Raw genomic sequence first — 21,014 nt, 5'->3', positions numbered from 1 at the left:
CTGTATCCAGATCAGCACTCAGGTAGAAGCAGGATGGAAAGTAGAGGAACATGGGATTTGGCAAATAGCACAGATGGGTTTCTATTATAAAAAGCCCTCAATATTCCCAGCTATGACAACAAAAGTTTATTTCTCACCTCTACTGAGTCATCTAGTTCTACTGTCTTCTAGGGTTTTGAAGGAGCCCTCCATCAAACTTTGGAGAACTGGTTCAAAGCCCCAACACCAGGCCAGAAAGTGATGTACATACTGTTTTCTCTGGGCTGGGCGTGACTGTTCTCAACTTCATCAGAGCAGCCGTGATAACCCTCATGAAAATGGATCCATTAGTATTCTCATGTGGACAGAAGGAATGCATGCTCAGGAGCCATACTCCATGTCCTCCCCCTTCCCCCATTCTAGGGACATTTTAGGCATTCTAGGGGTAAGTAGTTGCTGGAGGGAGAAGACTCCAGGCATGCAACTCTGAGATTCATCACTGAGCTGGAGAAGGGCTCTGGTGAAGCTGCACACGGACTCACCGATGTTCCTGTAACACTATCAGCACATATAAACCAAGTCCAAGCTTCATACCAACCCAGGTGAAGTGTTCCAAATAATTTTAGTGCCAAACTTCTATTGGTTCAACTTTAGGTTGTCAGAGATGAATGTACATATGACCTACCAAACCGGAGCCAGAAAGTAGAAGTGGGCTCTTAAATTTAGGCCTATGACTTGTGAATTTATGTTTATGACACAGAGGAAATAAGTCAAATGACCAATAGTTGCTAATTCAGACATTACTAATGACATCATTGGAGAGACAGAAAGAAACTGACAGGTTTTCAATAAATCCCAGTCTTTACTGTCTCCTAGTCTTAATGACTACTTACTATGCTAGAAGGTAGAAAAAGTACAAAGAATAAGAGGTGTGGAAAGAAAGGGGAAGAAAAAACCCAGACTCTGATAGCTGCAATTTCCTAAAATGACTAATTTTTCACTATAGAATTAGGGAAGGTTCATACATACAAAAGCTGTACTGACATCAGAGCTAGGCCTCCACAGTAGGAATTCTGAGCAAGGAAGGAAAAAACTTCAGACACAATGACAATATGAAGTCTTTCAAGGCTGGATAAAGGTGAATAATTTTTGTTTGTTTAGGATCATTAAGATTAATAATAAAAAAAAGATAAGATAATGAGAAACCTAAGCTATTTGGCTAGCCATTTGGCTAAATTATAAATGAAATTAATTATGAGAAGACACAGGGCTACATGAGACCCTATCTCATAAAACAAAACAAAACAAAAAGACTATGAGAAAAATAAAGAGAAAATACTGAATTAAGCAAGGTGAGATCGAGTTGTTATAAGCTTAACAATAAGTTGAATAGCCAGACATGATGGCCACACTTTAATCTCAGCATTCGGAAGAGTGAGGGAAGAGGATGGTGAATGTAAGGCCAGATGCTCGGGAGATTCTGTTTCAAAGGAAAAATAAAATAAAATAAATTCAAAAGGTCAGGGTTAAAAAAACCGTAATTAATGACTGGGCCACAGTTAGCTCAAGGAGTAATCATAACTACAACCGTTCCAACTATCTTCCCTGGAGTAAGTCCTCAGAGTGAGCAAGCACTAAGGTGCGCGCGGCATGCACCAGGCACATCGTAGTCACTGACTCAGAGCATTTCTCTGGTTGCCAGGAGGCTTGTTCTGTTTATTTCCTAAGTATGATCACAGTTACCCTCCATGAAGTGAGGCTAGAGAGTTAGCAAGCATTTGCCTATTCATTCAAAAGGAGGGGAAAAAACCTCACCACAGAGTAAGGAAGGGACATGTACTGGCTTGTTCCTCTGCCACTCATGCAGTGACTTCCTTGTGTATCAACAGCACTGTCCATCCCTGCTATACTCGCAATGCTTGCCATGAAAATGAGGTTGTTACCACAACACAGCCCTTGTTTCCTTGGGGAGAACTGACTTCATCTCGTCAGAGGTGGCTTAGGACATGTTTTAAAACAGACTTCTGTAATTCGGTCTCACACTACCACTTCCATTCTAAATTCTAACTCTTTCTCTACAGTTCCTGTGAATACAGCTTAACATCTTGTCTCACAGGGCACTTTTACCTTTTATTTACCAACATTTAATTTCCTAAGATGTAAAATACCTAAATTATTTTAAAATCATCATTAATGTCCTTACTTGGTTTGAAATCATGATAGTTACAAAGCAAAATTGTATATTCATCTAGTTAAAGTCAACCATTAGAAGCAGTCCATTCAGGTACATACAAGTTTAAATGTAGTTAGGTATTCACTGGATCCTTTAAGTAAGCAAATAGACTTTACAAAGACTTTATTTCAACTCCTTAATCTCTGTCAAAGTCTGCCTGTTTACACTAGATGTTTGGAAACACTCATTTGGATACTTCCAAAGAGGCGAGGCTCCAAGCACGTGACTGACTTCCAGCTATATTATTTAGAACCTGGCGAGTGAGAAGAGACTCCCTTTCAGGAACATTCTCCAGGACACCAGACAAAGGCTCAATTCATAATCTTCAAAAACAGTTCGCCAAGTCAAAAGGTAGTAGTTAACTTGAAAATGTTTAACTATGTATTAGAATGAAATAGAAGTTCTAATATAGTACATATTCCTAAAATTTAAGTTTAAGATTTAAATAAAAAATATAATATTTAATCATAGGAAGCAGGTGTCTGCTTATCACAGATGTAGCAAGCTACTTATTACATTTGAATATAGGCTAAAAGAAAAGTAGCCTAATTCTAGCGACAGTGCTAGCCCTTTGGTATAGGAGCCTACTCTGTGTGACCATCCTTACCAGCTAAAGAACCTGGACTAGGATCAGACTCAGGCTCTGGGTCTGCTTACTTTAAGATAGGTATCTCCAGACATGCTGTGCCCCTTGTGTATGTAGACTCAGTTGTAAAATGGCAGACTCATTTTTAATCAGTTCTAGATTTTCCTCTTCTTTTTTTTAATTCTGTGTGTGTTCATCTGTTTACTGTATGCATGTCTGGTGTCTGCTGAGGCCAAAAGGTGTCAGATCTTTTCTTTCTATTTTTTTTTTAAAGATTTATTTATTTTATTTATATGAGTACACTGTTGCTATCTTCAGACACACCAGAAGACGCACTGGATCTCATTATGGATGGTTGTGAGTCACCATTTGGTTGCTGGGAGTTGAACTCAGGACCTCTGGAAGAGCAAGCAGCCAGTGCTCTTAACCACTGAGCCATCTCTCCAGCCCTAGATTTTCTTTTAAAAAAGCTATGGAATTCTCTAGCAGCTAGCTGTTTGCTCTCTTCTACCCCCAAAGAAGGTTAAAATGAAGGAAACCTTAGCACTGAAGAAATCATTTGACTTATGCTTGGGTTTTTTTTTCTTCTATTTTGGTTGTAAAGATTTAAAAGTAATATCCTAATTTGTAGGGCTAACCCTTAAACTGTTAAGCGAGAAGCCATAGACATGCCAAGAGGGAGTGTTACCGACTGGCCTCTTCCTCCTCCTCCTCGTCCTGCTACTCTCCTCTCCCACCCAGTCGGCCAGTTGGTCTTTGCTGCTATCCTGCTCCTCACACTGACCCCATTCTTACTGGTTCAAATGCCTCATGTTTAACTCATTTGCGAAATGAAAACAAAATCAAGCTCATTCTAGTATTCAGAACGCTTATTCCTGAAGTTAGTGACCTAGATAGAAAACAGGTCTTCTATCAGGAGATGTACAGAAAAGAATCTTGTTACCTGTTCATTAACAAATAATTTAAAAACCCGTTTATATTATGTGAATTACTAAATAGACACAACTAAAGATATGTGATTGTCTATGTGTTTGTGAATTGAGTATTAAATTTTATGATCATTTTAAAGCAAAGGAAAATGATGATCAAGCATTCCTTCACCGTCAGCCTGCTCCTCATGTATGCTCATATTATGGGAACAATTTCAACAACAGCAGTAGCAACACCACCACCACCAACAACAACAATAACAACAGCAACAACAACAACTACCACCTCAAATTCTACAGAAAACTCAAGTCCTGGGATGCTCTCATCTTCTACCATGAGCCCACAGGCCACATCAAGACCAAGTCCTACGAGTACAACACAGCTTGGAAGTAGCCTCAATCCTGGGACAATGCCTTCAGAGCTAATCTCCAAGAGCACCTGGCAAGGAAACATGTCCTCAAGTCCCTGCATAAATATGACTGCAGAGCCTGCAGCAGGCTGCAGCACACCACTCAGACCAATCTTCAACACTCACTCTCTTTTTCTGTGCAGTATTTTTACTCTTTTGTACATACTTAGGCAGAAATAACCCAGAATGCCTGCTCACTTCAGCCCTCATATTATTTACTAAATGACAAGCACACTAAGAAAATAAAATTTATTTTAATTTACTGTGGAAGAAATTATCATTATTCTAGTATGGTTTGGGTTTTAGCAAGTTTTGTCTTTTTTTTTCCCCTCCAGAGTTGAGGACTGAATTCAAGGCCTTGCACTTACTAGTCAAGAGATCTACCACTGAGCTAAATCCCCAACCCCGGCAAGTTTTAACTATGTAATTTAAATGTTATATTAATATAATCGTTTCCTTCCTATAAATGTACAGTGCTCTATTAAATGCCAAAATAAGCAAAATATCATATTTGTGTTTGCAAAACAGAACCAAACTCAAATGTTTGTATTAAAGAGAAGAGAAGACATTATGGAGGAGGCATTTAAGCAAGGGACAGGAGAAGCTGAAAGAAAGAGGGCTATGGGGGAAGCTGAAGCTGTTTTGTATTTTATTATTTTTAATTAAATAGACTGAATAGCACTAATAGGGCATAAACAATCTTTTACAAACATACCCATTTGCAGGACACTATTTCCATGAAAGTGTGATAGCAGTAGATCATCCCAGTACAATTTTAAAGCAGAATACAGTTGATCCAATGATAGGAATGGATTGGGGTTAGAGAGATGGCTCAGCAGTTAAGAGCACTGACTGCTCTTACAGAGGTCCTGAGTTCAAATCCCAGCAACCACATGGTGGCTCATAACCATCTGTAATGAGATCTGATGCCCTCTTCTGGCATGTCTGAAGATAGCTACAGTGTACTTACATATAATAAATAAATCTTAAAAAAAGAAAAAAGATAGGAATGGATTTGGAGTAAATATTGGGTTTACAAGCACACTAAGTGACTTGGGTTTCAAAAGATTGCAAATCAGATGCTTAGAACTAAGAACTCATTTTATCTAGGAAAATGTCTCTTGACTGTTAGCTGAGCTTTTTTTTTCCTCTCCTTTTCTCCTTCTCCCTGCTTCCTTCTTCTGCCACCCTTTTCCTTCTTTCCATTTCCTACCTCCTTCTCTTTCCTTTCCTTAGTCAGAGTCTCTGTACATAGCCCTGGCTGTCCTGGAACTAACTATGTAGACAAGGCTGGCCTCAAACTCATAGAGACTCACCAGCTTCTACCTAGGACTGAGTACTGAGATTAAAGGAATGTTGGCTAGATTTTTATGTTTATATACAAGGATGGGTTTAACTTAACAAACTCAGTATGCTAACAGTAATAATTCTTGCAGTTATTGACACAGTGAGTTAGGACTTAAGATTAGTTTGGAACTCAGTGATGAGTCTAACTAGCTGAGCTATCAAGAGTAAAATGACACAGTAGAACCCAAGTGAACTGACATTAGATGGGTCATTTGAGAGTGCCAGTCTAAATATACAAACTAAGCCTTGTCCCTAAGGATGCATGAATCTCACTCTGAAGGGGAAATGAAATAGACATTGGAGGTGGATAGAGGGAGTGAAGTGGACAGGAGATGGAGTAAGGCAGGGAACAGGGATGGGGATCAGGGTGGGGCAGGAGAGGTCTGGGAGAGAAGACAGAAATCAGTCAGGGGCATCTCTGGGACTAGCCAGAGACCAGGGATTGGGGGAGGCTACCAAAGTCTATGGGGGCAACCCTAGCTGAGACTCCTAGCAGCTGGGGATATGGAGACTGAATTGGCTACCTCCTGTAGCCAGTAGGATTTCCAATGGAGGGAGATATCAACATACCCACAAACCTTCCACCCAAAATTTGTCCTGCCTACAAGATGCACAGGGATAAAGATGAAGCAGAGATTGAGGGAACAGCAAACTAATGAAAGGCCCAATTTGAGATCCATCCCATGGGAGAGAGCCAACCCCTGATACTATTAATGATACTCTGCTATGCTTGCAGAAAGGAGTCTAGCATAACTGTCTCCTGAGAGGCTTCATCTAGCAGTGGATGAAAGCAGATACAGAGACCTACTGCCAAACATCAGGAGGAGTTGGGGGAGCCTTGTGAAAGAGTGGGGGATAGGATTGAGTAAGCCAGAGGGGTCAAGAACATCCCAAGAAGATATACAGAGTCAACCTGGGCCCATGGAAGGCTGAAAAGAGCATGCAGGGGCTGGAACTAGACCCCCTACACATTTGTAGCAGACGTGCAGCTTGGTCTTCATGCGGGTCCCTAACAATTAGAGCATGGACTGTCTCTGACTTTGTTGCCTGCCACTGGATCTCCTTCCCTACCTGGACTGCCTGGCCAGGCCTCAGTGGGAGAGGGTGTTCTTAGTCCTGCTGCCACTTGATGTCCCAGGTGGGTTAGTACCCAAGGGAGGCTCCCCTTCTCCTCACAGAAGAGGAAGGGTAATGGGGGGAGGTATTTGTGAGGGTGAGACTAGAAGGAGAGGAAGGAGGGGGCTGTGATCCAGATATAAAGTAAATAAATAGATAAATTAATGAAGAAAAAATAAAAAAAGAAACCTTGTCCCTAGGATTCTGACATGGAAGCTCAGGGGGCTTAGAAAATGCTGTTATTTAGATTTTTCTGATAACCAGGATTGAGTTTCTGTCAATATGTCAAAGATTGTAGAAGGTTATTATGAGGATAAAATAAAAAAATCATACAACATACAATATGCCATTTGTCTGATGTGGAGATTAAATGAGTTATAATCTGTATTAATGCCCTCCCTCAAACAGTTGTGAATAACCACAGTATCCCAAAGAGGAAACTCTCGACTGAAATGCTTAGGTTTTAAAATTTTAAGTAAGTACACTTACACACACACACACACACACACACACACACACACACGCACGCACGCACGCACGCACGCACGCACGCACGCACGCACGCACACATGTGCAGGGCAAATGACAGAAATATACTATTGCCATCCATGCACACCTGGCTTTACTGCTGAGCTCTAAGCATAAGCTCATGACCCAGGCCTGAAGAATCAAACAATCCATGTTCCTTGCTAAAGTGACAGTCTAAGAAACTGACAAGTAACTCAAGACAAGCCAGTAAAGCCTGAGCTGCTACTGAAGTGACAAGGGTTTCTAAGGCTGGAAGACGACAAACCACTGGCAGCTATAGCCCTTCCTGTCCTTCAGGGTCATAAGGCACCCACAAGGGGGAGTGTGTATGTGTGTGCAGCTACAGCTCTTCCGGTGCTTCAGGGTCATACGGCACACACAAGGCGGTTGGGGGGGAGAAAGAGGGGTATCCATATACATGGATATGTGTGTGGGTGCTCACACATATACATAAAATAAAAAAATAATAAAAATGAATAAAACTTAATGTAAGACATTTCAAAAGTAAAAGGTGGTAATATTAGATCATGAAGATCCAATTTAAAAGAATTAAAACCTGTATGTAAGGACAGTCACTGATGAACACTGAATAGTTACATTTTGAAGTACATGGCTACTGGGCCTAGTAAATGCATGTGGCTTAAGGCAGTCTAATATTTATTGCCTGAACCACATATCAAGAACTTCAGGTATGCTATATTGAGGTAATGAAGGGATCACTGGCTGAGGTAAAGCTGAAATGACACACAAATCAGAGAACCATGTAATGGAGTTAAACACGATGGCTTAGTTATGTTTCCTCCTGGCATGGCTCTTGACTCATGCTTTTATTTAGGCCCACTTTTTTGATAAAATAAAAGAGACTTGGTGATAACCAAAGGCTACCCTAAAATACCTCAGTTGATCTGTCGATCTCACAGGTATCTCCCAAAGAGGACAGTAGGAAAGAAAGGAAGATACTTAAGATGACAGGCAAAGAATCTATGATGTGAAGATGAGGCCAAAAAGACATTTAAACTTCAAATTTCTGTAGACAGCAAAGAAGCCAGACTCCAGAGCCACTTGTCACAGAAGACTGTAAAAATAAGGCCTTCACTTATTGTTTTCCTTTTTTTGGTTTTGGTTTTGGTTTTTCGAGACAGGGTTTCTCTGTATAGCCCTGGCTGTCCTAGAACTCACTTTGTGGACCATGCTGGCCTTGAACTCTGAAATCCGCCTGCCTCTGCCTCCCAAGTGCTGGGATTAAAGGCGTGCGCCACCACCGCCAGCTAGGGCCTTCACTTATTCTCACAATGAGAAGCAGGGCCACTCTCTGCTCTTCCCACTGTGCCCCTCTGTCCTGCAGGTAGGCGTCATATCCAGTGAAAGTGAGGCCTAGGAGCTCTACTAGCTCTCAGAAATGAAAGGCACCAGACATGGTGACACATGGCTTTAAGACCAGTACTCAAGAGCTGGAGAGAGAGCTCTGCAGTTGAGAGAACTAGCTGTGTGTCCAAAGAATCCAGGTTCAATTCCAAATACCCACATGGTAGCTCACAACTGCCTATAACTTCAGCTCCAGAAGAGCCCTGCAGCAGGATGCACACATAGACAAGCATGTTCATATACATTAAAAAAAAAAAAGCCCCCAGAGACTCAGTACCTCAGAGGCTGAGGCAGAATGATCCTGAGTTATAGGCCAGACAGACTATTTGGTAAGGCCACATTTCAAACATAAAGCAAAAACCTAAAACTCCTAAGTACTGAAAATTTGATTTGGCGGTATCATATCCAGAAAAAGAAAAAGAAAAAGAAAAAACGAAACAGTTTGTTACAAAAAAATCACTTAGGAAGAGACACAGAAGTTTAACAAGCATATTTTCTTCCTTCTTAAAAATAAAGGGTCAGAACACCTAATAAGCTGCAGACGGGAAATCTCTGGCAACTTCAAAACTATGTTGTGTAGGCATAATTTAGAGCTGTGGAAACCTCACTGATGAAACCCATTGAAAGGCCAGGCCAATCAGCTTTTCCTCTGCTAGGCCACCACAGAAGGAGGCCATAAACTTACAGTTCCTTATCACAAAGAGGGGAAGATAAAATCCAACTTTCGCATGTTCTACAACATTTTGCTACCTTTAAACTACAAAGAATTCAAAGGGGGCAGGGAGTAAGGCACACATCTACCACCCTCCTCACCAGACCTCACAACTTAGATATAGCAGAGAAAGTCAAAATATCCCGTTACTACTAAAAGTTAAAGTTGAAATACCAATATGGCTTAAATGTAACAGAAAACTAAAATATCTTAGAAAGAGCAACTGAAACAGAACAGTTTTGTGGAGATGGGGGGGTGGGAGGGGTTCCTTCTATTTTTAGGGGGAGGTCTTTTGAGATAGGATCTCAGTCTATAGCCCAGGGTGGAGACACAATCCTCGTGCCTTGGCCTCTTAAGTGCTATATTTAGGAATTTACTAACACATTTGCCTAGAATTAGAAGATATTCCTTAAAGTTGTTAAAAAAGGACAAAGGTAAATGTGTTTTTCTGTTCCTTTTCTATTTTCCAGTTACCCAGTGCTCCAGACAGCTGAATATCTAATTAAACAAGTTTCATGTTTCTCATCTTTCATCCTTCTTCCTTCTCCCGCTTTGTATGATTTCTCAATCCTGCCAAGTTTTTGCTATTCATGACCGTAAGTCAGTAAACATAATTCCTTCATTTCTGTTAAGTTTGGGAAGACTAAGTCCCAGAGCTGCTGGACTGCCCTTATAACATCTCTACATCACTGGTCACTGTGCACCATCACTTCTTGTCCAAGTTCAGCCACTGTGGGTTGTGCCATTCTCATGGGAAGAAGAAAGCCTAACCAAGTACCATCACACGTTAGTTTTCACAGGGCAGGGGAAACAAGGCAGGCTACTGCCATGGAGAAGGAGGAGCTCATGGCATGGCTGAGGACATCACAGCCTATTTCCCAGGCCACCCCATCTATCTTTATAGCCATTTCCTATAGCTCCAAGAATTCTTTTTAAAATAGCTCTGATAAAATTGCTCTGATAAAGTCTCATACAATACACTAGGTTTTCTTTCTTCTTAAGTGTGTGTGTGGGGTACGGGGTTCTGATTTTTGTTGCAGTGGTAGTATCCTAATATCTGATGTAGCTAGCAGAGACATACGAAGTGAGTACTCTCAAACAGATACCTAGTAATGAACAGACTATCTAGAGAGGCATGGTTTTAAGGGCTAGTAATTCAAAAAGTAAAAAAAAAAAAACCTCCTATCACCTTTCTTCAATTGCTATTACTTGAAAAACTCTATTAAAAGAGACTAAAACGCATTTCTTACCTCCGTGCAACATAATAAAAAATAGGATTCCCAGCCTTGGAAGTGCCAGCTTGGTAGAAGATGCTTAATGTTTTCAAGGCCTTAAACTCTTCTTTCTCATGTACCTGGTGTCTAAAATGAAGAGCAGAGTCACTTAGAGCCTTTACACAGATTGTTGGGTAGCTAAAGAAGAAATATGATTAATCAACAATTAACAAAAAACCCCAAAATACTGAAAAAAAACAAACAGTTTTCTGAAGGGCAAAATGACAAGATGTATTCCTGAGACAGGATGACTCTCTTGGGATTATTTAACACCACTGGACAGGGAGAGGAGCTGCATGGTGGTTACCTTTTACCCATTTTTTTTTCCAGATAAAAGTTTTTTTTTTTTAATTTGTTTGTTTTTCCCTGCAAGTTCAGTTCATCAATCCTCTCATTTACGGATTTTAGAGAGATGAGAAAGTATCAGAATCCATCATAGGACAAGCTAATAACTAGCAGGCGATCTTCCTGAGACAGTCTGCCTCAAAAGATTAAAATAATCCATGATCTATTTGCTCCCGTAGGCATGGCCCAGAAGAAAATCATTTTAGAAAAGATTCCTGCTATTAATATGCTTTTCCTGTTATTATTACATATATGACAATCACTAGGTACTAGCCATTTTGAGCAGATCTCTGCAGATTTATGAAGATGTACTGTCTTATAGTGATGCTATATAGACAAACAGATGACTTCTTAATTCTGTCTGATGATAGTATAAGAAATCCTAAAGTTCTATCAGTATTTATTAAGCTCTTTTATAGTGGGACTGCTATTAGATCCATTCTGATAGTCAAAACTGCAATGAGAACTCGGCCAGTCTCCCATATGTCACCAGTTAACTGCTTCTGGTAATAAGCAGACTTTCTACTACACAGAGTACCTTCCAAGGGGTTGTAAAACCATTAACCAAAGCATAAAAAGGGAACTACAATTTATTATAGGTACTAGGACAGAAGATTAAAATGTTGCCTGGGTTTATCTATGCAAAACTTCACTAAAAACTTAAGTTATGGTTTTCAACTCTCTATGAATCTGTGGAGATGACAGGTAACGAATGTTTAGCCAGATAATTATTCCTAATGGATATGCATGTAAACATTCTCTGTTGTAAACTTCTATTTCAGTTTATGATTTGAATTTATGTGTAAATTTGTGATGAACTTTCTTACCATGTGATAATGTATTCAAAAAGATGCATAAGTGGTAAGGATAAAGAGAAGAGACAGACCCGAGTTGAGAACTTTTTAGACAGAACACTTTTTAGCTGATCTGAACAGAACTTCTTAGAACAGACTTGAGGATAATTTTTTTAGTCAGGACACAAGAGAACTTTTTATATAGAGCTGAACTCAAGAAGAACTTAGAAGTAAAGGCATAGCATTGGGAGAAAAGGCATTGAGAATAAGAGCATTACTGTGACATCGGAACAGGAGAAAAGAGCAAGATTAGAAGGACAATGCAGCAGAAGGAGCAGGCAAGGCAGGCTTAGTCTTACTAAAGAGAACAAAGCTTTCTTCTTACAGACTTGGGTTTAATTTATTTAGCAATAAAAGGGTAGAAGCTTTTTCTTTCTCTATATGATAAACGTTGGAATTCATTTTTCATCCAGAATGAGTGAGCTCTTTCTGCACTGGTGCTTGGTCTTTTGTTTCAAACACATATGTAAGTATGGATGTGTGTGTTTAAGTATGTAATTATGAGAATGTATGGAAGCTGAGCCCAACTGGTTTGAATGGAAATGTATAAATGTGCATGTATGAATCTGTATATGAATTTATGTGAGTTTATGTATATTTGCTTATGTAAAAGTTTTTCCTTCTGCAAGGATGATTCTCTTCTCCTTGTTCAATATAAGTTTACTGCTCCAAACTTCCCTGAGTCTGACAAGCAAGAGGCATCTGGACAGAAGGAGAAAAGCTCTAGCAATTAATCTTTACTTAATCTCCTGATGTTTTAGCATGAGGTGCTGAATGCCAGAAACTGCAGTTTCTGGCCTCATTGGAACTCAGAGGGTAGGTCAGCTACAATAGCAAAGTTACTTAGACTTAGATAAGTAAACCTTTAATTTTTTTTTTTTTAATTTTCCTCAGAATTCTAAGTTTTTTTTTTAACATTTAAAAACATATTTTAATTAAATACAATTGAATCACATTCTTGTTTCCCTTTTGTACCACCGCTCCTCCCAGAGACCTCCCCTTCAATACCTATTATATCTTTTTTGTCATATTCCTTAAAATTTATAAAATATTATAACAATAAAAATAAGTATTATAAAAGTTGTTTGATATAAAACAACAGTCAATTTAACAGTCTTATGTAGATGCTCATCTACAGTAATAGTGAAAATACATTTTGCTCAATATAAATTTTAAATAACTCCAAACATATTAACTGTATACTTAAAAATAATACATCACTACTAGTATTTTCTTAAATGAACATGAATATATAAAGTCTTTTTGTTTGTTTTGTATTTAGTAGAGTTTAAAATCTTGGCTCTTACTGTGGTACAAGCCCAAAATAAGAACAATTTTTAGACATTGGGTTTCATTGTAATAAGGCTGTACTTCAATGACCCTCACATCACCAAAGGATTTTACCTCCATCGTAGCTAAGCTGAGAGTTGATAGTTCTGCTGCACCAAGAAATGAATTGTAGGCTCGATTTTTGGATACAGACTTCCTGCTATGGTCAAAGCTACTTGACTTGAGTGAGTGACTTGAACCTTTAATTATTATACAGCAATCCTAAATATCTAAAGTCTTACCCTCTGTCTAAGCTGTTCCCCATCCACAGCGGGGAGACCGCCCCGCTCCCCCCTCCCACCTCTCCAACCCCATGCAAAAAAGGCCTTCCTTCTTTGATTTGTACATGCACACCTTCACACACAGCATGGACACCTTATTCACGATGATTACTCATCCATCCTACATTCTGATTACTTTTTCATTATTAATTTTCATATGTACTGAAATGAATTTCTGAAACAACATAGCTTAATTTTTATATATTCTGCTAAAACTCGGTGTGTTTATCTGAACTTTTGAGTGATTTACAAATTATGGGATATAAATGGAAAGTTCATATTCATTGACTCTACCAATATCTCTACCTCTTCCTAGTCTCACTAAATGTGCCTTCTATAATATTTATTAGACATATTCTGAATGGGATCTTCTCACTCTATCTTCCTTCTCCCTTTTCCCCCCTCTCCCCAAAGCAGTGTCTTATTGTCTAACTTAACTTTTATAAGTTAACTTCTGAATGTCAGATGAGAATGCTTTCCTTCTGTCGTTGGCACAGCCTATGACTAAAACAACCAACTCACACCCACAATGGACTGTTTGTGAAATATATAAAAATATATTTAGCAAACATCAAGTGTGTGTCTAATACTGAGAATCTTTTAGTTGACAGATTAGAGTCCTCTAAATGAGATGTAAAATAAATGCTCAGAGACATGTTTGTTGTAGTAGTATTTAAGTGTACTATATTTTCTGGGCCTTAATCTAAAAAAATTAAAACCATGAACTTTTTGAACGGTTCAAAAAGATATTAGTATGGTATTAAGAATTTAGGACTTAAACCCAAAAGAACCATAAAACAGGTGTGAATTCAGGTAAATAAGTTATGTCTGTTTAGTGTTATTTTCTATAACTACAATATGAAAATAATGTTGTATATGTTCTTTAAAGTATTAAATGAAGACTACGCCAAAGAGACCTTGCAAGATGGCTCAGCAACTAAAAGTACTCACCACTGAACTGACAACCTGTGCTTGGTCCCCGGGACCCACATGGTGAGAGGAGAGAACTGACTCGTATAGGTTGTTCTCTGACTTCACATGGGCAACGGAATGTGTGCACACGTGCGTGCACACACACACATAAAAAGCTAAGCTTTTTCTAAGACATCATTCTTTTTATAAGAAAATCAATATACCAAAGCAAAACAAAACATGTTATATTAATACAGCATAAGCACATTCAATAAATGGTTTGGTGACCCCCCAAAACATATTCATCCTTTGTTTTATACCCCCAAGACATAGTCATCCTTTCAAAGTTGTGTTTTACCTGGTCATGAATTCCTCAAACTTTGAACTGGTAAGGTTAAGGCTGGACCAGTGTGTGTCTGCCACAGGCTTGTGCTCCGGAGGACCCAGATATGCAAGAAGTGTGGCCATCTTATCAAAAGGTCGTCTTCCAACAGCTTTATGATCCCTGGCAACAACAGGAAGTGCTTAGGAAATGGCACGTCATGTTAAGTGAGTAGTCTGACCTTCCTTTAGACTCTCACTGCTTGCTTTTCTTTTAACTACATGCTCCTGCCTGATTTGTAAGACTGCAGCATTGAAAGATCTCAGATCCTAGAAACACAATTATTTCCACTTGTAAAATCTATTGTTTTAAGTTAAAATTTTTTAATAGAATTTATACTTGTAACATTCTCATCCACTTTTTCTTATGGTAAAAAGAATCTATCTTGCAAAAACAGTGTATGTTCTACCCCGTTCCCTTCTTTCTTCCCCTCCCTCTCAACAAATAAATGTTATAAAGACCTATGGTTATATCAAAATTACAGGATGTTCAAGTTAGTTGGCAGAAATGAAACTGTCAAATCACTGTCTATATTTTCATGTTTGAAATACTTATCACTTTTAAAGTAGCACATTTAAAAATCCAACAAACTGTCATATGTATCCAAATAATGAAAAAAAGAAGAGATTGTTCAGTTTTAAAAGTTCCAGGTTATAGCCAGGCAGTGATGGTGCACTCCTTTAATCCCAGCACTTGGGAAGCAGCAGCAGGTAGATCTTTGTGAGCTTGAGGCCAGCCTGGCCTACAGGGCATCCAAGGCTAAGAAACCTTGTCTCAAAACAAAAACAAAACAAAGCTAAGCAAAGCTCCAGGCTACTTGAGTGTTGCAAGGATAAAGTACTTGCCTTCTCCTGCTTTAGGGCACATGTCAGCCATGGCTATGCCTATGTCAATCCACCAACAGTTCATAAAGATTAAGAAGTTTACTTTTGGCTGGGCGGTGGTGGTGCATGCCTTTAATCCCAGCACTTGGGAGGCAGAGGCAGGTGGATTTCTGAGTTCGAAGCCAGCCTGGTCTACAGAGTGAGTTCCAGGACAGCCAGGGCTATACAGAGAAACCCTGTCTTGAAAAAACAAACAAAAAAACCAAGAAGTTTACTTTTAAACTCCCACCACCTAGTTGTTTAGCCACAGTGGTATGGCACCCAAGGGTTCTCCTCAGACACAGAAATTGGAGCCCTTTACAATTCTATAACTCTGAGGAAAGGAAATAATTCTGAGAAAGGAAAGCAAGTAATTTATGTCACTAGAGCTTTTACTAAAAAGCTAGTGAAATAATTTCCAAATAATTTGAGTTATTGGATCTATTCTCACTCTCCCTTTTGCCTTATCTATCAGACAACGTCTCACCATGAAGCCCTGGCAGGCCTGGAACTCATGTAAACCAGGCTGGCCTCAAATTCACTGCCTCTGCTTTCCACGCAGTGGGATTAAACAGCATGGCACTATTCCTGGGTACTTTCTATATGCAGCTTTATTTGCATACACTTAATAAATAGTATCACAAGTGCGACAGCTGGTGCTAATGACCATATAACATGAGTTAATTTTTACCACATGCATGTAAGTCTGCACTTCTCTTTCCAAATCATAAATCTTACTGCAAAAAGATACAAAGTAGAAAATCAATATTTAGGATCAATAATTTTATTAATTCAACTTAAACTAAGTGTTTAATTTCCCCAAGACTGGGAGAATATACCTATTGCTGGAAAGATACTGTCCAATTTTCTCCTGATTGTTCCAAAGCAGCCGATGTAAAGCAAGCACATTGCCATCACTGATAAAGGAAAGACTATGGTTTACTGCGTCACTTGTAGGACAATCTGATGCTATATCTAGGAAAAACCTGCAAAAATACAAAGCCACAGAATTTTTAACCCCAGGTATACTTATGTCTCAAATTTATAGAGTCTATTAATACAGTAGCTGTGATTGCACATGTGGAGGGCTTATGCCCTTGGGGTAAACAAGAAGCACAAGTTGTCTTTCCACTTCTGATATTAGTTTCCACTTCAACATCAGAACAGTAATTTTAGATGGATAAGATCTGGAGAATAAGCTAGCATCTTACAGATAAAGACATGGAGGCCTAGGTAAAGACCTCTCTTAAAGTTACACCATTTGTCTCTGTCAGAGCCAGGAGTAGAACTTTGGTAGTCTTAGCCATCCATGAGTAGTCACAGAAGAAGCTATTTTCTACACAAAGACAACAAAGGCCAGGACGTGCCCTAATGACAACACAATGGAAGGGCAGCTGCAGAAGGCTGCATGACATCAGTGACATCAGATAGGCTTCTGAAGGTCTGAAGGGATTCTGCCAGCTCAAGCCTGGCAAACTTGGCTCTGGCAGACCTTGCCCTTCTCCCCCATTCCCTCTACTTAGCTAAATACTGTTAGATTACATTCCTAAAGGTAGCCACTAAGGTCTATTCCCTTATTTGGCCACTTTCTCCTCTTGAGGCTGACTACTATTTATGTATTGGAAGTCCAGCAATCAAAAGGCCTGCTTTGGCCACTAAAATTGAACACCTCATCCTAACACTTGGTGTCCTGTTTTTACCTTTATAAACTGTCATTTGCCTAGGGGCTACGTCTGTTTCCTCTCTATCCAAAGGCAGTCCTCTGTCATCATCCCAGACCCCCCAACCCCTGTCCCCCAGGGAAAATATCCCTTCTCCCTTTCCCTTGTTCCCTTCTACCTGATCCTCTACCTCCTGTCTTTTTCTCTTATTCCTTGACCTCTGTCCCTCTGTGAGAAAGAAATCTCCTTTGTGCTGACTTTGTCCTTTGTGCTCACTTGGTCTTGGGGTGTCCTGTGCAGATCCCAGTCCCTTCAGTTTCTCCTGCTGGCAAGTGACTTCTGAAGATTAGCACCTCCACAAAGCACTTTCTCAGGAATCACCTCAACTGTTTTTTTTTGTTTTGTTTTGTTTTGTTTTTTTAATTGAAACCCTGGCAAAGACAGTACTACCCCAAGGTTACAAGTAAATTCAGAGAATTAAAGTGAAGAATCATTTATGAAAATCCAGTCTTAAAGACTCTGTAACTATGTTTCTTCACACTCAAAATCTTTGTACTTTTATACTTTTTGGTGTACAGAGTGGTGTTTTAAATTCAGACACACTTCTAAACAAAAGGGACAAAAGTGTTATTAATGCGAAATCAGCCTACTATATTATCTTATCACATGGTTTTAGACTTTAATACAAAGAATCTTCTTGAATGCATTCTGTAGCACTGCCTAAATTAGAAAATGCCAACAGCTCTTTACAGTTTCCAAATAAGAAAACTACCGTGAGTGTAAAGACTTTTCACAATGTCTCTTGAAATGAAACAAAACAAAAATGTGGTCTTAATCTAGAAAGAGTTGGAGGGGTGATCACATACAGAAATTTAATGTAGGCCAGGTACATGGACTGTAGTAAAATGGAGACATGGTGGCCACTAAAGACTCAGGCTGCTTACCTTCGTGCCAAGTCAAAATTGCTTTTCACAAAATCATTAAAAGGCCTCATATGCTCTTCTTTTGTGAACAGGACATGATTGGCAATGCTCTGAAGTACCTAGACAGTCAAACAGGAGTACAGGTAATCAGATTATGTGCTATGTGAAACCTATACATTAATACAGTCATTAAAATATAAAGTTTCCATTAAAATTTCTACTGGCAGTTCAAATCAACTATTCCTAATTATAAAAATTATCATAAATATTGTTTTAATTCAAGTAGAAATATTATACATGCTATACATACATATTAAAGTATCTACTGCATATGTATTGTGTGCTATGTGCATATATGCACACATTTGCAAGTGTGAGTTGGTACATGTGTGCAAGCATATGGAGGCCAGAGTTTGACACTATTTCCCTCCACCATTGCCCAACTTTTATATTACAGTATATCTCACATGACAGGAGTATATGGACTCAGTCTAGCTAGGCACCTTGCTCCAGGGATCTTGTCTCTGCCTCCAGAGCGCTGGGATTCCAGGCTGAACGCCACGCACCCTGACGTTTACCTGGGTGCTAGTGGGTCTGAGCCCCAGTCCTCATGCTTGCATGGCAAGCACGTTTACACACAGCTCATGTTTGCAGTCTCAAATGTTAATAAGAATAATGAAGACTAAAGAACCCCTATTATCTGTATCTTTATTTAAAACTCAAAATTTTCAGAGCAGTTACACAGAAAACCCTCACTGAAAGACAGATACTTATTTGCTAGTATACCTCCCCCTCACAGTGCCCACCGTGTGTGTGTGTGTGTGTGTGTGTGTGTGTGTGTGTGTGTGTGTGTGTATAAAATTCCTCTGCAATACAAACAAATTAAAACAAAAGGTACCAGAGATAGGCGGATTTCTGAGTTTAAGGCCAGTCTGGTCTACAGAGTGAGTTCCAGGACAGTCACGGCTATACAGAGAAACAGTCTTGAAAAAACAAAAAACAAAAACAAAACAAAAGGCACATAACTGAAGCAAAATGAAAACAAAGTACTTTGAATATGAAACACTGAAAAGTTAGCTGGAAGGAAAATTAAACATTGTAAGAGTATCAAAATAATTTACCTTGGACATTAACTTCAAGCCCCTTTCGATTCTAGGTGGTGGCTTTTTATCTAAAATCCCTGCTTCATACGGCGAGACAATGGCAGGATTGATGAATCTGAGAAACATGGCACTTCCTACGGCACCGATGCTGTTCTGAGGGAAGCGCTGGCTAACCACCTGAGGAGGAGGAGTTGAAAGCTGAGCAGACAGTTTGTGTTGAAATAAAGAAGTGGAAACAAAGGCTTCAAGGGCAAAGTCTGCACAAAATTCCAATAATCAATCTTTTGAATGATCTGTTTTTAACTTTTTTCCGTGTCTCAAAACACCAGAAAATAAGATTTACCCTTAACTGTGATCAGGTGTGATTTTTTTTTTAAAAGACACAATTAAAAGAGAAGAAAAATCTCCTCATAGAAGAAACCTGAAAAAAGATTTTACTTCATAATCATTATGGGCAACAAAAGTAGACTTAATTTCACACAAAAGTTAACATATTTTTCTAAGATCAACAGACATAAAAAAGTACAGTTGACTTTTATAAGGCCCTGAAAGCTGAGTGTCTATCAGCACACCTCCTACATACTCTATCCCTAACAGGAATGCCTAACACTTGGCACACCCGTTAAAACTGACACTTCAGTATAACTCACCATACACATCTCTGCTTAGACTTCTACTGAGGGAAAAAACTTACTTACACGCCATGTTTCTGCCAGCCACATTTCTTCATAAGCATGCTTCCTAATGTAAGGACCTACCTACCTATTATTTAAATCACAGGAGAAACAGGAACGCTTGGGGACCTAAAAGAAAGAAGGATCCCACCAGAAGACAGTAGCCCCATGCTCCATCTACCTCAATTTATTCTTCTGCCAAATAAGTAATAAAATAAATTAAAAACAAAAACAAACAAAAAAATTCTTTCAGAGCCCAGGAAATAGCTGCATCCCTGAGAAGTAACAGGAAGCCAACGTAAATGGACCTATCCTCTCTATAACAAAAATGTTCTGCATAGGATGCAAAGGAACAGGCACACCAGACAGCGGGCAATATCAGAACTGGCAGGACAGGCACACTAGACAGGGGACAATGTCATAGAACTGGTTGGCCTTCCACTTCTTCCTAATACTTCCCATTTTAAGCTAACACTTGGAAACTGAATTATCCTAGAATTTAATTTTTTCTATATCATACACATATTCCTTTTTTAAAAGAACACATGCAATACTCAAAAGCTATTCTAGTTTGCTGTGGCTCACTATGATAGTGGAGCCCTACCCTCACAATCCTGGGAGCACAAGGACACTCTACATCTCAAAGGCTCTTGAGTGGAGAAACGAGAAAACAGGATTTATGTGCAGAAGTACTTATCACTTTACTTTCTTTACTGGGTGTCAATGCTCGTCTTTAATTCACAGACTTGACTCCAGATTAACTCTTGACTACTTCACTTTATTCGGACCCATTTTGTGTTTTGTGGGATCTATATTTATCTTTTTTTTTAATGTGTATGGGCATTTGCCTGAATGTAAGTCTGTACACCACTTACAAGCCTGACACCCTCAGGGCCCAGGTCAGATCTCCTGGAACTACTATCACAGATGGTTGTGAGCTGCCATGTGGGTGCTGGGAATTGAACCTGGTCCTCTGGGACAGCAGCCAGTGCTCTTAACCACTGTGTCATCTCTCCAGCTTTAAGGTCTGTATCATAAATGTATCCTTACCCATGGCCTAAAATCTAATTTTCTATCATTTCTGACAAAAAAAATTAGAAAAAGATTTCAGAGCCAGGCAGTGGTGGCACACGCCTTTAATCCCAGCACTTGGGGGGCAGAGGCAGGCAGATTTCTGAATTCGAGGCTAGCCTGGTCTACAGAGTGAG

General features: G+C 39.3%; 1 protein-coding gene and 1 long non-coding RNA gene across 5 annotated transcripts in view; one reads left to right on the top strand and one right to left on the bottom strand.

The window, feature by feature from the left end:
• Nf1 (neurofibromin 1) overlaps positions 1-21,014 on the bottom strand; it is a 258,357-nt gene that overhangs the window by 92,196 nt on the left and 145,147 nt on the right. For all 4 annotated transcript variants that reach the window (XM_031355033.1, XM_031355032.1, XM_031355034.1 and 1 more), the window contains 5 exons: positions 19,151-19,309; positions 18,051-18,148; positions 16,285-16,431; positions 14,559-14,705; positions 10,456-10,566 (listed from right to left, as the gene is read on the bottom strand). In XM_031355033.1, coding sequence (XP_031210893.1) covers positions 10,456-10,566; positions 14,559-14,705; positions 16,285-16,431; positions 18,051-18,148; positions 19,151-19,309 — 662 coding nt within the window. The remainder of the gene's footprint in view (positions 1-10,455; positions 10,567-14,558; positions 14,706-16,284; positions 16,432-18,050; positions 18,149-19,150; positions 19,310-21,014) is intronic.
• Positions 16,912-19,487, top strand: LOC116079199. Its single transcript, XR_004113802.1, has 3 exons — positions 16,912-16,997; positions 18,122-18,172; positions 19,186-19,487. It is a non-coding gene; the product is annotated as an uncharacterized LOC116079199 (long non-coding RNA).

The sequence above is a fragment of the Mastomys coucha genome, unplaced genomic scaffold, assembly GCF_008632895.1.
Source record: "Mastomys coucha isolate ucsf_1 unplaced genomic scaffold, UCSF_Mcou_1 pScaffold5, whole genome shotgun sequence".
In the NCBI taxonomy this organism is placed as follows: Eukaryota; Metazoa; Chordata; class Mammalia; order Rodentia; family Muridae; genus Mastomys; species Mastomys coucha.
Note: the sequence above shows the minus strand (reverse complement) of the source record. Positions and strands in the feature narration are given on the sequence as shown.